The 13,856-nt window shown below is 39.2% G+C and overlaps 7 protein-coding genes and 2 pseudogenes across 7 annotated transcripts; 3 read left to right on the forward strand and 6 right to left on the reverse strand.

Annotated features, from left to right (window-relative positions):
• Positions 1-201: 201 nt before the first annotated feature.
• LOC149887503 (histone H1.0-A-like) lies at positions 202-777 on the reverse strand. The gene has a single exon (XM_090087614.1). The coding sequence runs from the start codon at positions 775-777 to the stop codon at positions 202-204; it is 576 nt and encodes a 191-aa protein (XP_089943740.1).
• A 3,309-nt stretch (positions 778-4,086) lies between these two features.
• LOC149887504 (histone H2A, orphon) lies at positions 4,087-4,476 on the reverse strand. The gene has a single exon (XM_090086644.1). It carries the CDS (start codon positions 4,474-4,476, stop codon positions 4,087-4,089), a length of 390 nt encoding a protein of 129 aa, XP_089942770.1.
• A 294-nt stretch (positions 4,477-4,770) lies between these two features.
• Positions 4,771-5,175, forward strand: LOC149887505 (late histone H2B.L4 pseudogene; annotated as a pseudogene).
• Positions 5,176-5,908: 733 nt separating this feature from the next.
• On the reverse strand, positions 5,909-6,220 carry LOC149887506 (histone H4). The gene has a single exon (XM_090088303.1). The coding sequence runs from the start codon at positions 6,218-6,220 to the stop codon at positions 5,909-5,911; it is 312 nt and encodes a 103-aa protein (XP_089944429.1).
• Positions 6,221-6,759: 539 nt separating this feature from the next.
• Positions 6,760-7,170, forward strand: LOC149887507 (histone H3). Its single transcript, XM_090088167.1, has one exon. The coding sequence runs from the start codon at positions 6,760-6,762 to the stop codon at positions 7,168-7,170; it is 411 nt and encodes a 136-aa protein (XP_089944293.1).
• A 211-nt stretch (positions 7,171-7,381) lies between these two features.
• On the reverse strand, positions 7,382-7,957 carry LOC149887508 (histone H1.0-A-like). Its single transcript, XM_090087931.1, has one exon. The coding sequence runs from the start codon at positions 7,955-7,957 to the stop codon at positions 7,382-7,384; it is 576 nt and encodes a 191-aa protein (XP_089944057.1).
• A 3,463-nt stretch (positions 7,958-11,420) lies between these two features.
• Positions 11,421-11,810, reverse strand: LOC149887509 (histone H2A, orphon). Its single transcript, XM_090086643.1, has one exon. The coding sequence runs from the start codon at positions 11,808-11,810 to the stop codon at positions 11,421-11,423; it is 390 nt and encodes a 129-aa protein (XP_089942769.1).
• Positions 11,811-12,104: 294 nt separating this feature from the next.
• On the forward strand, positions 12,105-12,509 carry LOC149887510 (late histone H2B.L4 pseudogene; annotated as a pseudogene).
• Positions 12,510-13,242: 733 nt separating this feature from the next.
• On the reverse strand, positions 13,243-13,554 carry LOC149887511 (histone H4). The gene has a single exon (XM_090088302.1). It carries the CDS (start codon positions 13,552-13,554, stop codon positions 13,243-13,245), a length of 312 nt encoding a protein of 103 aa, XP_089944428.1.
• Between the last annotated feature and the right edge of the window lie 302 nt (positions 13,555-13,856).

Genomic DNA, 13,856 nt, shown 5'->3' on the forward strand with positions numbered 1-13,856 from the left:
TTCTAAACAAAACGGCTATTTTCATAGCCACAAATCTGTTAAAAACGTTGTCGGCTTAGTGCCTTAAAACAAAACAAAACAAAAAAAAAAAACAACAAACAAACAAACACAAAGTAAACAAGTTCTACGCCTGGAACTTTGTTTTTAGAAAGATGTGTGGCTATGAAAATAGCCGTTTGACAAAAAGCGGGGTAGGTTAGGTTATTTCTTTTCCACTTTTGCGATGGTTTTCTTGGCTGCAGCTTTCTTCTTAGGTGTCGCTTTCACTTTCTTTACTGCGGGCTTTTTAGCAACCGGTTTCTGGGCGCTCTTTTTTGCGGGAGTCACTTTTTTCTTAGGAGTAGCTTTTTTCACTTTCTCTTTTTGTGCGACTTTTTTCACTGACGCAGCTTTCTTTTTTGGCGTGCTCTTCTTTTCAGCAGGCTTCTTTACTTCTTTGGCTTCTTTTTTGTGCTTCTTGGCGACTGCAGCAGGCTTCTTTAACGGTTTGGGCTTAGCTGCAATTCTAAAAGAACCCGACGCGCCAGTTCCTTTCACTTGTACGAGCTCGCCAGCAACCACCATGCGCTTTAAATTAATCTTGACTTGCGAATCGACGTTTTCACCCACCTTGTTGTTGGCCTTGACGTGCTTGGCGATAGCTTGTCTTGACGACCCTTTGCGTTCTTTAAGCGAATTAATAGCATCGACAATCATCGCCTTGTAGGGAGCATGATCAGCAGGCTTTTTAGGCGCAGACTTCTTTGTGGCCTTTTTCGGAGATGCAGCTTCAGTCATTTTTTTTTTGTCGTGTTTCAGAGAAACGTTGCGTTCGTTTTTATAAAACTTCTAGATGTTTAGATGTTTTTATTTTTCAAGCGGAGTTTTATGCGGACTGTCGAGGAGACTTTTTTTTTTTTTTTTTTGCTCCACCGTCAGACTGCAAAGTGTGTTTTCGTGTTGACAGGCAAACCTCCACAGCTCGCGTCTCTCGCTCTCTTAAAGCTTCATTAGTTTTGAAATCTTCTAAAGAATAGTGACGCTTTGTAAATTGCGGCGTTTCGGTGCCACAGCATGTTAGAAGCGAAAGGTATCGCATCAAAACATCGAAAAAATAGTCTTTAAAAGCAATCGAGTGCGCGCATGGCCAAATAACATCAGCGCTACTTACTCTGGACAAAGCAGCTTAATTTCATCAAGAAACTGAACCATATGGCTTCCCAAAAAAGCTTATGCCAATCTCTTCTAAGCATTTGGTACCATACAAACTCAATAGAGGCGAAGGGCACAAACACGCGCGATTGCTGGAATATTTAATGCGTTAGCAACGCGTACTAACGACGATTTTTAGTTCAGACCAATTCTTTTTCTAAACACAGAGACACAACAAAGAACATTCCATGAAAAAGGAACACTATGTTGTGCTTATTCGTGTTCGTTAACAAAAACGATCGAAGGCTAAAACTGCGATAACGCAGTCAACATATATAAAGTCGCGGACACTAGAAAAAAAGGAAAAACTTAGCAACCTGAAAGTTCTGGACATCGTAAAAAAAAAAAATAAATAAAAAATAAAATTCATTATGGAAGGTAACGGTAAAAAAACGTTTGAGGAGATAAGAGAATGAGTGACGAATGCACAATACGGGGTCCATTCGGTTCTTCGTCTTCATAGTCATCGTTCGAGCGAAGCTTGGTGTTTTCTTTACAATTGTGCAGTCTTGGGAAGGCATGCAACTTTTGTTCAAGTTCATAAAGGCAAAACTGAATTAGAATATGGCGATTTTAAAAGATGCTCTACATTTCCGTTTGCTTTTCAAAGTGCAAATTTCGCTTTTGATTTCATGCGCTCATAACTGGCATTTCAAAAATGACACTTTAACACTCGTGAAAAGTGAATTTGGCGGCTTTTGCATGATGCAAAGTTATTAAAATCGCGCGAGGCATCAGTTATAAGGTGTTCACAACCGAAGTTATTGCAGATCAATTCCATCTCTCGTTTTTTCATTTTCAGAAAAGTTCATTTTTCTCCGCTTTATAACATCATAACCATTAGGCTTAGCTGCTTTAGCCTTAGCGAGGTCCTTGACATTAGAAAAGCACCAGTTGGAATTTTATTTTTGCTAAAAATAAAGGCTAACAAATGCAACAGAAATATCTATCTTGCAAGGAACTCGTTCATAATTGAAAAACAAATACAAAGTAAGCTACTTAGTTAGTTAGTTAGTTAGTTAGTTAGTTAGTTAGTTAGTTAGTTAGTTAGTTAGTTAGTTAGTTAGTTAGTTAGTTAGTTAGTTAGTTAGTTAGTTAGTTAGTTAGTTAGTTAGTTAGTTAGTTAGTCAGTTAGTTAGTTAGTCAGTTAGTTAGTTAGTTAGTTAGTTAGTCTCTCAGTGAGTTAGTTGATTAGTTAGTTAGTTAGTTAGTTATTTAGTTAGTTAGTTAGTTAGTTAGTTAGTTAGTTAGTTAGTTAGTTAGTTAGTTAGTTAGTTAGTTAGTTAGTTAGTTAGTTAGTTAGTTAGTTAGTTAGTTAGTTAGTTAGTTGGTTAGTTAGTTAGTTAGTTAGTCAATCAGTTAGTTAGTTAGTTAGTTAGTCAGTCAGTTAGTTAGTTAGTCAGTCAGTCAGTTAGTTGGTTAGTCAGTCAGTTAGTTAGTCATTCAGTTAGTTAGTTTGTATCTTAGTTAGTTTGTTAGGTACTAAGTTAGGCAGATACGTGAAAAATGACGATAGATGACGATAAATGAGGACAATAATTAAAATGTAGCTACTTTGTAAAATCTTATTACTTTAACTAAAGTTTTAGTACTTTGTTAAAATAGCATGAGAACTAACGCTACCCCACAAGCTTTTTAAAGTTCTTTTTTAAGGTTTCAGCAACCCATCCGACGTTGCGAGAAACACCTGATAGTTACTGTGAAAAAAGGTATTGGCCAACTTCTCGACTGTCGCGTTTTATTCTTTCCGGGGTTTTAGGGACGGGTCATTTAGAAAACAAAATGTAAAAGAACTAGAGCGTCGTAACTTTGTTATATGTTGAGTTTTGTGCCCGTCGCAAGTTTGACGTGTTTTAATTGAAGGAATGTTTAGTTCTAGCTTTACGTTTTTTTCCTTTAATGTAAAATAAAGGGTTGTCTGCGCATGCTGTGATTTTTGTTTCGACTTTGTCAAGTGTTATGACTTTGATCATTTGCTTTATTTCGAAGTGTCTCAAGAGTGTGTCAGCTTGGAGTATGTATGAGTTTTCGACAGCGGACGTCTTTGTCTTTACCCCTCTTGTTTGTTAGACATGACGTGCAATGACCCGTTCACTTCTTTTCGTTGACGTTTTTTTTCGCATTTCAAAAAACTACTGACCAAGAGAACGTGCGCAGAAGAAAAATGACAAGGTAAAACCAACAACAAAAAACCATGCAATTAAGGATTACACACAGACAAACACGCAAGTGTAAAAAACGGAAATTTTTTTTTTTTTTTTTTTTTTTCGTGCTGCCGCTTTTTTGTTTGTTTTTTTTTGTTTTGTTTTGTTTTTGTTGCTGCTGCTGATGCTAATGCCGTCACTGCTGCTTAACCTCGCTCTTTGTTTTTTTCTCCGCTAAATATACTTTTTTGCTGAAATCCTAAGGGAGCTAAATTCTTACGGAGGCGCTTAAATCTTCTTTGTTATTTTCCTACAGCCTATAGATGGTCGCCAATCTGGGCACGTGCGTGTTCACTTTTTATTCAAGTTACGTTGGATCCTTTCAAAACTTGGAATCTTGAACATGCACGTGACCTGTGAGGTAACCGAACTGTTTTTTCTCCCTCAGGTTATAACTTAAAACGTTTCAAAGATGGCGTGTAAACCCCACCATGTATTTTTTTGTAACGGGATGCGTGTGCTCTTTTTATCCCCTAACAGCTTTAAAAAGAGATTTTGAACCCCCCTCCCCTCCCTTCCTTACACACACACACACACACACACACACACACACACACACACACACACACACACACACACACACACTTCTTTATATTCTCCTTAGTGTGTTTAAGCTCATGCCGTCATGTTTTTAACAGATGTGTGGCTATGAAAATAGCCTTTATTTTTTATCTTGTGTTCAGAGTACCGTTTATTTGGCTGCTGGTTTTGGAACCTTTTCGTTCTTCTTGGGAAGCAAAACGGCTTGTATGTTTGGCAGCACACCGCCACTGGCTATAGTAACACCTGACAACAACTTGTTCAACTCTTCGTCATTGCGAACAGCTAACTGTAAGTGTCGAGGAATGATTCTAGCTTTCTTATTGTCACGAGCAGCGTTACCGGCCAACTCCAAAATTTCGGCGGAGAGATACTCCAAAACAGCAGCTAAATAGACAGGTGCGCCTGAACCGATGCGATTGGCGTAGTGTCCTTTGCGCAAAAATCGGTGAACACGACCGACTGGAAACTGAAGTCCGGCTCTGAACGATCGAGTCTTTGCCTTGGCTTTAGCTTTTCCTCCTTTTCCACGTCCTGACATTTTAATTTCTTACACTGAGAAACAACGAGAGACAACCTAGAGATATTTGTGCGCGCTTTGAAATCAACTTACAAAATTCCTTTTTCTTATCAAAAACATTTGGTCTCGAACTGCACTTTTTTTAACGAATAGAAAAACTCCGTCAAACAATGCGCAAATTAGTTAATCTTTGAAGAACCAATGAGCTTGCGAGAAACAGAAATGTTCTCGAATTGGAGACCACAACTGCGCTTTATATAGGAAGTGATTCGGTTGCTTGTAATTTCAAATTTCAATTCTCTAAAACTCGTCGACATGTCTGACGCTCCAAAGGCCGGAGGAAAACAAGCGCCCAAGGTGGCCAAAAAGGGGGAAAAACGCGCTGGTAAGAAAGGCGGCAAGATCGCTGGTACTGGAGACAAAAAGCGCAAGAGAAAGAGGCGAGAATCCTACGCCATTTACATTTACAACGTCTTGAAGCAAGTTCACCCTGATGTTGGTGTTTCTTCCAAAGCGATGAGCATCATGAATTCTTTCGTCAACGACATTTTTGAAAGAATCGCTTCAGAAGCTTCACGACTAGCCCTCCAAAACAAGAAATCAACCATCTCTTCGCGTGAAATTCAAACAGCTGTGCGCCTCTTACTTCCCGGTGAGTTGGCCAAACACGCAGTGAGCGAAGGCACCAAGGCTGTTACTAAGTACACCAGCAGTAAATAGATGGAGCGCTATCTAAACGGCTATTTTCATAGCCACACATCTTGTAAAAGCATTGTACGCATTAGAACGCCTTAAATTGTAGTAGAGAGAAAGTACTTAAAATGCAATAGCTAGGCAGCCATTGTTTGCTCGTTTTAAATTGCGACACCGCGTCTAAAGAGCGAGCGCTTTTCTAGACTTGCTTTTTTTGATGTTTAAACGTATAGCTTTTGCATCCACTTTGGATACAAAAAGTTATTACAGTAGGTAAACGCGTGAGAAAATCTTTCAACAACTACTTGAGCGCCACCTTTTTGCTTTTGATCAAAACCTTAGCCCTTATGACCCACCCATCGTTATTATTTGCTGCTACTACCACACTTTTGCTCCTTTTTTCTTTTTTCTTTTTTTTTTCAAATGTATTGCGCGCATCTTTAGGAAATCAGACTTAAAGCAGCGCTTTAGATAAAAATCACCTTTCTAGCCCGATGATGGTGAGCAAAACACTTTATGTGTCAAGCGTCTACTCTAAACACTCAGTTAAACTATGCCTCGCTAAAAAACATTACTTAGAAATCAATTCAATTGCTTTTCATTTCGATTGAAACAAACTGAAACTGGTAAACTAAACCGTTTTTACACACCCCCTCTGCTTATCGCGGTGCAGCGTTCAAGTTCTAGATTGCCTATTAACGTTTAAAACAGATGTGTGGCTATAAAAATAGCCGTTTTTGATTGCTGAGGTGTTCCCCTTTTAACCACCAAAGCCGTACAATGTGCGACCTTGTCTTTTTAATGCGTAGACAACGTCCATAGCGGTGACTGTCTTTCTCTTGGCATGCTCTGTGTATGTTACAGCGTCGCGAATAACGTTTTCCAAAAAGACTTTTAGAACGCCTCGAGTCTCCTCGTAGATAAGTCCAGAGATACGCTTAACACCACCGCGACGAGCTAGACGACGTATGGCGGGCTTTGTGATTCCTTGGATGTTATCACGTAAAATCTTGCGATGACGCTTTGCGCCTCCTTTTCCAAGTCCTTTTCCTCCTTTACCGCGACCAGACATGATTAAAATTGTTTGAAGTTCAATTACTGTCTTTTTGCGTTTCTTTTTGTTTTTATTATGCGCTGGAAGCGCGACTTTTACCCTACATAGATGGAAACATCTTCGTCAAACAACCAATCGCAACGGTCCTTCGTCAAAAAGCCATCTGAACCAAAAAAACAAAAAAAAAAAAAACCAAAACAAACTGCCTTGTTTTTAACGCGCGTTTTCGCATTTAACGCTTTTATCCGTTCGCAAACAGAGCAGAAAAGTTTCTTTTCGGAATTCCACTACGTCGACCTGTCTTTGAAGTGTTTAAAAAAGCAGAAATTGTAGAGGCGAGACAAACGCGCTCTCTTTTCCCGTAGCCAAAAAACACGCCTACGTGGCCTTAATGCCTTATTTTGCATTTGTACTTGAACCAATCAAAGAGCACTTTCTTAGCACCAATCAGAATGCAGCTTTAAGTCGCGGCAAAGTCTAAAAATGTCAACAAAACGCGTTAAATTGAAAAACTTCAAAAGTTCAACTTAAACTGATAAGTGTAAGCGTAACTTACAATGGCCCGCACAAAACAAACAGCTAGAAAATCTACCGGCGGTAAAGCACCGAGAAAGCAGCTGGCAACAAAAGCAGCAAGAAAGAGTGCCCCGGCTACCGGCGGAGTAAAGAAACCCCACAGATACCGACCCGGTACCGTAGCTTTGAGAGAGATCCGAAGATACCAAAAATCGACAGAGCTCCTAATCAGAAAACTACCCTTCCAGCGATTGGTTCGCGAAATAGCTCAAGATTTCAAGACTGACTTGCGTTTCCAAAGCACCGCCGTCATGGCCTTACAAGAAGCTTCAGAAGCCTACTTAGTGGGTCTCTTCGAAGATACCAACTTGTGCGCCATCCATGCAAAGCGTGTCACTATTATGCCAAAAGACATTCAGTTGGCGAGAAGAATCAGAGGAGAGCGAGCTTAAAAAATGGTGCTTCTAAACAAAACGGCTATTTTCATAGCCACAAATCTGTTAAAAACGTTGTCGGCTTAGTGCCTTAAAACAAAACAAAACAAAAAAAAAAAACAACAAACAAACAAACACAAAGTAAACAAGTTCTACGCCTGGAACTTTGTTTTTAGAAAGATGTGTGGCTATGAAAATAGCCGTTTGACAAAAAGCGGGGTAGGTTAGGTTATTTCTTTTCCACTTTTGCGATGGTTTTCTTGGCTGCAGCTTTCTTCTTAGGTGTCGCTTTCACTTTCTTTACTGCGGGCTTTTTAGCAACCGGTTTCTGGGCGCTCTTTTTTGCGGGAGTCACTTTTTTCTTAGGAGTAGCTTTTTTCACTTTCTCTTTTTGTGCGACTTTTTTCACTGACGCAGCTTTCTTTTTTGGCGTGCTCTTCTTTTCAGCAGGCTTCTTTACTTCTTTGGCTTCTTTTTTGTGCTTCTTGGCGACTGCAGCAGGCTTCTTTAACGGTTTGGGCTTAGCTGCAATTCTAAAAGAACCCGACGCGCCAGTTCCTTTCACTTGTACGAGCTCGCCAGCAACCACCATGCGCTTTAAATTAATCTTGACTTGCGAATCGACGTTTTCACCCACCTTGTTGTTGGCCTTGACGTGCTTGGCGATAGCTTGTCTTGACGACCCTTTGCGTTCTTTAAGCGAATTAATAGCATCGACAATCATCGCCTTGTAGGGAGCATGATCAGCAGGCTTTTTAGGCGCAGACTTCTTTGTGGCCTTTTTCGGAGATGCAGCTTCAGTCATTTTTTTTTTGTCGTGTTTCAGAGAAACGTTGCGTTCGTTTTTATAAAACTTCTAGATGTTTAGATGTTTTTATTTTTCAAGCGGAGTTTTATGCGGACTGTCGAGGAGACTTTTTTTTTTTTTTTTTTGCTCCACCGTCAGACTGCAAAGTGTGTTTTCGTGTTGACAGGCAAACCTCCACAGCTCGCGTCTCTCGCTCTCTTAAAGCTTCATTAGTTTTGAAATCTTCTAAAGAATAGTGACGCTTTGTAAATTGCGGCGTTTCGGTGCCACAGCATGTTAGAAGCGAAAGGTATCGCATCAAAACATCGAAAAAATAGTCTTTAAAAGCAATCGAGTGCGCGCATGGCCAAATAACATCAGCGCTACTTACTCTGGACAAAGCAGCTTAATTTCATCAAGAAACTGAACCATATGGCTTCCCAAAAAAGCTTATGCCAATCTCTTCTAAGCATTTGGTACCATACAAACTCAATAGAGGCGAAGGGCACAAACACGCGCGATTGCTGGAATATTTAATGCGTTAGCAACGCGTACTAACGACGATTTTTAGTTCAGACCAATTCTTTTTCTAAACACAGAGACACAACAAAGAACATTCCATGAAAAAGGAACACTATGTTGTGCTTATTCGTGTTCGTTAACAAAAACGATCGAAGGCTAAAACTGCGATAACGCAGTCAACATATATAAAGTCGCGGACACTAGAAAAAAAGGAAAAACTTAGCAACCTGAAAGTTCTGGACATCGTAAAAAAAAAAAATAAATAAAAAATAAAATTCATTATGGAAGGTAACGGTAAAAAAACGTTTGAGGAGATAAGAGAATGAGTGACGAATGCACAATACGGGGTCCATTCGGTTCTTCGTCTTCATAGTCATCGTTCGAGCGAAGCTTGGTGTTTTCTTTACAATTGTGCAGTCTTGGGAAGGCATGCAACTTTTGTTCAAGTTCATAAAGGCAAAACTGAATTAGAATATGGCGATTTTAAAAGATGCTCTACATTTCCGTTTGCTTTTCAAAGTGCAAATTTCGCTTTTGATTTCATGCGCTCATAACTGGCATTTCAAAAATGACACTTTAACACTCGTGAAAAGTGAATTTGGCGGCTTTTGCATGATGCAAAGTTATTAAAATCGCGCGAGGCATCAGTTATAAGGTGTTCACAACCGAAGTTATTGCAGATCAATTCCATCTCTCGTTTTTTCATTTTCAGAAAAGTTCATTTTTCTCCGCTTTATAACATCATAACCATTAGGCTTAGCTGCTTTAGCCTTAGCGAGGTCCTTGACATTAGAAAAGCACCAGTTGGAATTTTATTTTTGCTAAAAATAAAGGCTAACAAATGCAACAGAAATATCTATCTTGCAAGGAACTCGTTCATAATTGAAAAACAAATACAAAGTAAGCTACTTAGTTAGTTAGTTAGTTAGTTAGTTAGTTAGTTAGTTAGTTAGTTAGTTAGTTAGTTAGTTAGTTAGTTAGTTAGTTAGTTAGTTAGTTAGTTAGTTAGTTAGTTAGTTAGTTAGTTTGTTAGTTAGTTAGTCAGTTAGTTAGTTAGTCAGTTAGTTAGTTAGTTAGTTAGTTAGTCTCTCAGTGAGTTAGTTGGTTAGTTAGTTAGTTAGTTAGTTATTTAGTTAGTTAGTTAGTTAGTTAGTTAGTTAGTTAGTTAGTTAGTTAGTTAGTTAGTTAGTTAGTTAGTTAGTTAGTTAGTTAGTTAGTTAGTTAGTCTCTCAGTGAGTTAGTTGGTTAGTTAGTTAGTTAGTTAGTTATTTAGTTAGTTAGTTAGTTAGTTAGTTAGTTAGTTAGTTAGTTAGTTAGTTAGTTAGTTAGTTAGTTAGTTAGTTAGTTAGTTAGTTAGTTAGTTAGTTAGTTAGTTAGTTAGTTAGTTAGTTAGTTGGTTAGTTAGTTAGTTAGTTAGTCAATCAGTTAGTTAGTTAGTTAGTTAGTCAGTCAGTTAGTTAGTTAGTCAGTCAGTCAGTTAGTTGGTTAGTCAGTCAGTTAGTTAGTCATTCAGTTAGTTAGTTTGTATCTTAGTTAGTTTGTTAGGTACTAAGTTAGGCAGATACGTGAAAAATGACGATAGATGACGATAAATGAGGACAATAATTAAAATGTAGCTACTTTGTAAAATCTTATTACTTTAACTAAAGTTTTAGTACTTTGTTAAAATAGCATGAGAACTAACGCTACCCCACAAGCTTTTTAAAGTTCTTTTTTAAGGTTTCAGCAACCCATCCGACGTTGCGAGAAACACCTGATAGTTACTGTGAAAAAAGGTATTGGCCAACTTCTCGACTGTCGCGTTTTATTCTTTCCGGGGTTTTAGGGACGGGTCATTTAGAAAACAAAATGTAAAAGAACTAGAGCGTCGTAACTTTGTTATATGTTGAGTTTTGTGCCCGTCGCAAGTTTGACGTGTTTTAATTGAAGGAATGTTTAGTTCTAGCTTTACGTTTTTTTCCTTTAATGTAAAATAAAGGGTTGTCTGCGCATGCTGTGATTTTTGTTTCGACTTTGTCAAGTGTTATGACTTTGATCATTTGCTTTATTTCGAAGTGTCTCAAGAGTGTGTCAGCTTGGAGTATGTATGAGTTTTCGACAGCGGACGTCTTTGTCTTTACCCCTCTTGTTTGTTAGACATGACGTGCAATGACCCGTTCACTTCTTTTCGTTGACGTTTTTTTTCGCATTTCAAAAAACTACTGACCAAGAGAACGTGCGCAGAAGAAAAATGACAAGGTAAAACCAACAACAAAAAACCATGCAATTAAGGATTACACACAGACAAACACGCAAGTGTAAAAAACGGAAATTTTTTTTTTTTTTTTTTTTTTTCGTGCTGCCGCTTTTTTGTTTGTTTTTTTTTGTTTTGTTTTGTTTTTGTTGCTGCTGCTGATGCTAATGCCGTCACTGCTGCTTAACCTCGCTCTTTGTTTTTTTCTCCGCTAAATATACTTTTTTGCTGAAATCCTAAGGGAGCTAAATTCTTACGGAGGCGCTTAAATCTTCTTTGTTATTTTCCTACAGCCTATAGATGGTCGCCAATCTGGGCACGTGCGTGTTCACTTTTTATTCAAGTTACGTTGGATCCTTTCAAAACTTGGAATCTTGAACATGCACGTGACCTGTGAGGTAACCGAACTGTTTTTTCTCCCTCAGGTTATAACTTAAAACGTTTCAAAGATGGCGTGTAAACCCCACCATGTATTTTTTTGTAACGGGATGCGTGTGCTCTTTTTATCCCCTAACAGCTTTAAAAAGAGATTTTGAACCCCCCTCCCCTCCCTTCCTTACACACACACACACACACACACACACACACACACACACACACACACACACACACACACACACTTCTTTATATTCTCCTTAGTGTGTTTAAGCTCATGCCGTCATGTTTTTAACAGATGTGTGGCTATGAAAATAGCCTTTATTTTTTATCTTGTGTTCAGAGTACCGTTTATTTGGCTGCTGGTTTTGGAACCTTTTCGTTCTTCTTGGGAAGCAAAACGGCTTGTATGTTTGGCAGCACACCGCCACTGGCTATAGTAACACCTGACAACAACTTGTTCAACTCTTCGTCATTGCGAACAGCTAACTGTAAGTGTCGAGGAATGATTCTAGCTTTCTTATTGTCACGAGCAGCGTTACCGGCCAACTCCAAAATTTCGGCGGAGAGATACTCCAAAACAGCAGCTAAATAGACAGGTGCGCCTGAACCGATGCGATTGGCGTAGTGTCCTTTGCGCAAAAATCGGTGAACACGACCGACTGGAAACTGAAGTCCGGCTCTGAACGATCGAGTCTTTGCCTTGGCTTTAGCTTTTCCTCCTTTTCCACGTCCTGACATTTTAATTTCTTACACTGAGAAACAACGAGAGACAACCTAGAGATATTTGTGCGCGCTTTGAAATCAACTTACAAAATTCCTTTTTCTTATCAAAAACATTTGGTCTCGAACTGCACTTTTTTTAACGAATAGAAAAACTCCGTCAAACAATGCGCAAATTAGTTAATCTTTGAAGAACCAATGAGCTTGCGAGAAACAGAAATGTTCTCGAATTGGAGACCACAACTGCGCTTTATATAGGAAGTGATTCGGTTGCTTGTAATTTCAAATTTCAATTCTCTAAAACTCGTCGACATGTCTGACGCTCCAAAGGCCGGAGGAAAACAAGCGCCCAAGGTGGCCAAAAAGGGGGAAAAACGCGCTGGTAAGAAAGGCGGCAAGATCGCTGGTACTGGAGACAAAAAGCGCAAGAGAAAGAGGCGAGAATCCTACGCCATTTACATTTACAACGTCTTGAAGCAAGTTCACCCTGATGTTGGTGTTTCTTCCAAAGCGATGAGCATCATGAATTCTTTCGTCAACGACATTTTTGAAAGAATCGCTTCAGAAGCTTCACGACTAGCCCTCCAAAACAAGAAATCAACCATCTCTTCGCGTGAAATTCAAACAGCTGTGCGCCTCTTACTTCCCGGTGAGTTGGCCAAACACGCAGTGAGCGAAGGCACCAAGGCTGTTACTAAGTACACCAGCAGTAAATAGATGGAGCGCTATCTAAACGGCTATTTTCATAGCCACACATCTTGTAAAAGCATTGTACGCATTAGAACGCCTTAAATTGTAGTAGAGAGAAAGTACTTAAAATGCAATAGCTAGGCAGCCATTGTTTGCTCGTTTTAAATTGCGACACCGCGTCTAAAGAGCGAGCGCTTTTCTAGACTTGCTTTTTTTGATGTTTAAACGTATAGCTTTTGCATCCACTTTGGATACAAAAAGTTATTACAGTAGGTAAACGCGTGAGAAAATCTTTCAACAACTACTTGAGCGCCACCTTTTTGCTTTTGATCAAAACCTTAGCCCTTATGACCCACCCATCGTTATTATTTGCTGCTACTACCACACTTTTGCTCCTTTTTTCTTTTTTCTTTTTTTTTTCAAATGTATTGCGCGCATCTTTAGGAAATCAGACTTAAAGCAGCGCTTTAGATAAAAATCACCTTTCTAGCCCGATGATGGTGAGCAAAACACTTTATGTGTCAAGCGTCTACTCTAAACACTCAGTTAAACTATGCCTCGCTAAAAAACATTACTTAGAAATCAATTCAATTGCTTTTCATTTCGATTGAAACAAACTGAAACTGGTAAACTAAACCGTTTTTACACACCCCCTCTGCTTATCGCGGTGCAGCGTTCAAGTTCTAGATTGCCTATTAACGTTTAAAACAGATGTGTGGCTATAAAAATAGCCGTTTTTGATTGCTGAGGTGTTCCCCTTTTAACCACCAAAGCCGTACAATGTGCGACCTTGTCTTTTTAATGCGTAGACAACGTCCATAGCGGTGACTGTCTTTCTCTTGGCATGCTCTGTGTATGTTACAGCGTCGCGAATAACGTTTTCCAAAAAGACTTTTAGAACGCCTCGAGTCTCCTCGTAGATAAGTCCAGAGATACGCTTAACACCACCGCGACGAGCTAGACGACGTATGGCGGGCTTTGTGATTCCTTGGATGTTATCACGTAAAATCTTGCGATGACGCTTTGCGCCTCCTTTTCCAAGTCCTTTTCCTCCTTTACCGCGACCAGACATGATTAAAATTGTTTGAAGTTCAATTACTGTCTTTTTGCGTTTCTTTTTGTTTTTATTATGCGCTGGAAGCGCGACTTTTACCCTACATAGATGGAAACATCTTCGTCAAACAACCAATCGCAACGGTCCTTCGTCAAAAAGCCATCTGAACCAAAAAAACAAAAAAAAAAAAAACCAAAACAAACTGCCTTGTTTTTAACGCGCGTTTTCGCATTTAACGCTTTTATCCGTTCGCAAACAGAGCAGAAAAGTTTCTTTTCGGAATTCCACTACGTCGACCTGTCTTTGAAGTGTTTAAAAAA

This window comes from Hydra viridissima, unplaced genomic scaffold (genome assembly GCF_058129835.1).
Source record: "Hydra viridissima isolate aposymbiotic clone 2 unplaced genomic scaffold, HvirCarnegie_v1 scaffold_5, whole genome shotgun sequence".
Classification (NCBI taxonomy): domain Eukaryota; kingdom Metazoa; phylum Cnidaria; class Hydrozoa; order Anthoathecata; family Hydridae; genus Hydra; species Hydra viridissima.

Coding starts and splice junctions, on each gene's coding strand:
- LOC149887506 (XM_090088303.1), bottom strand. CDS start 6,220: ATGTCTGGTCGCGGTAAAGGAGGAAAAGGACTTGGAAAAGGAGGCGCA.
- LOC149887508 (XM_090087931.1), bottom strand. CDS start 7,957: ATGACTGAAGCTGCATCTCCGAAAAAGGCCACAAAGAAGTCTGCGCCT.
- LOC149887509 (XM_090086643.1), bottom strand. CDS start 11,810: ATGTCAGGACGTGGAAAAGGAGGAAAAGCTAAAGCCAAGGCAAAGACT.
- LOC149887507 (XM_090088167.1), top strand. CDS start 6,760: ATGGCCCGCACAAAACAAACAGCTAGAAAATCTACCGGCGGTAAAGCA.
- LOC149887511 (XM_090088302.1), bottom strand. CDS start 13,554: ATGTCTGGTCGCGGTAAAGGAGGAAAAGGACTTGGAAAAGGAGGCGCA.
- LOC149887503 (XM_090087614.1), bottom strand. CDS start 777: ATGACTGAAGCTGCATCTCCGAAAAAGGCCACAAAGAAGTCTGCGCCT.
- LOC149887504 (XM_090086644.1), bottom strand. CDS start 4,476: ATGTCAGGACGTGGAAAAGGAGGAAAAGCTAAAGCCAAGGCAAAGACT.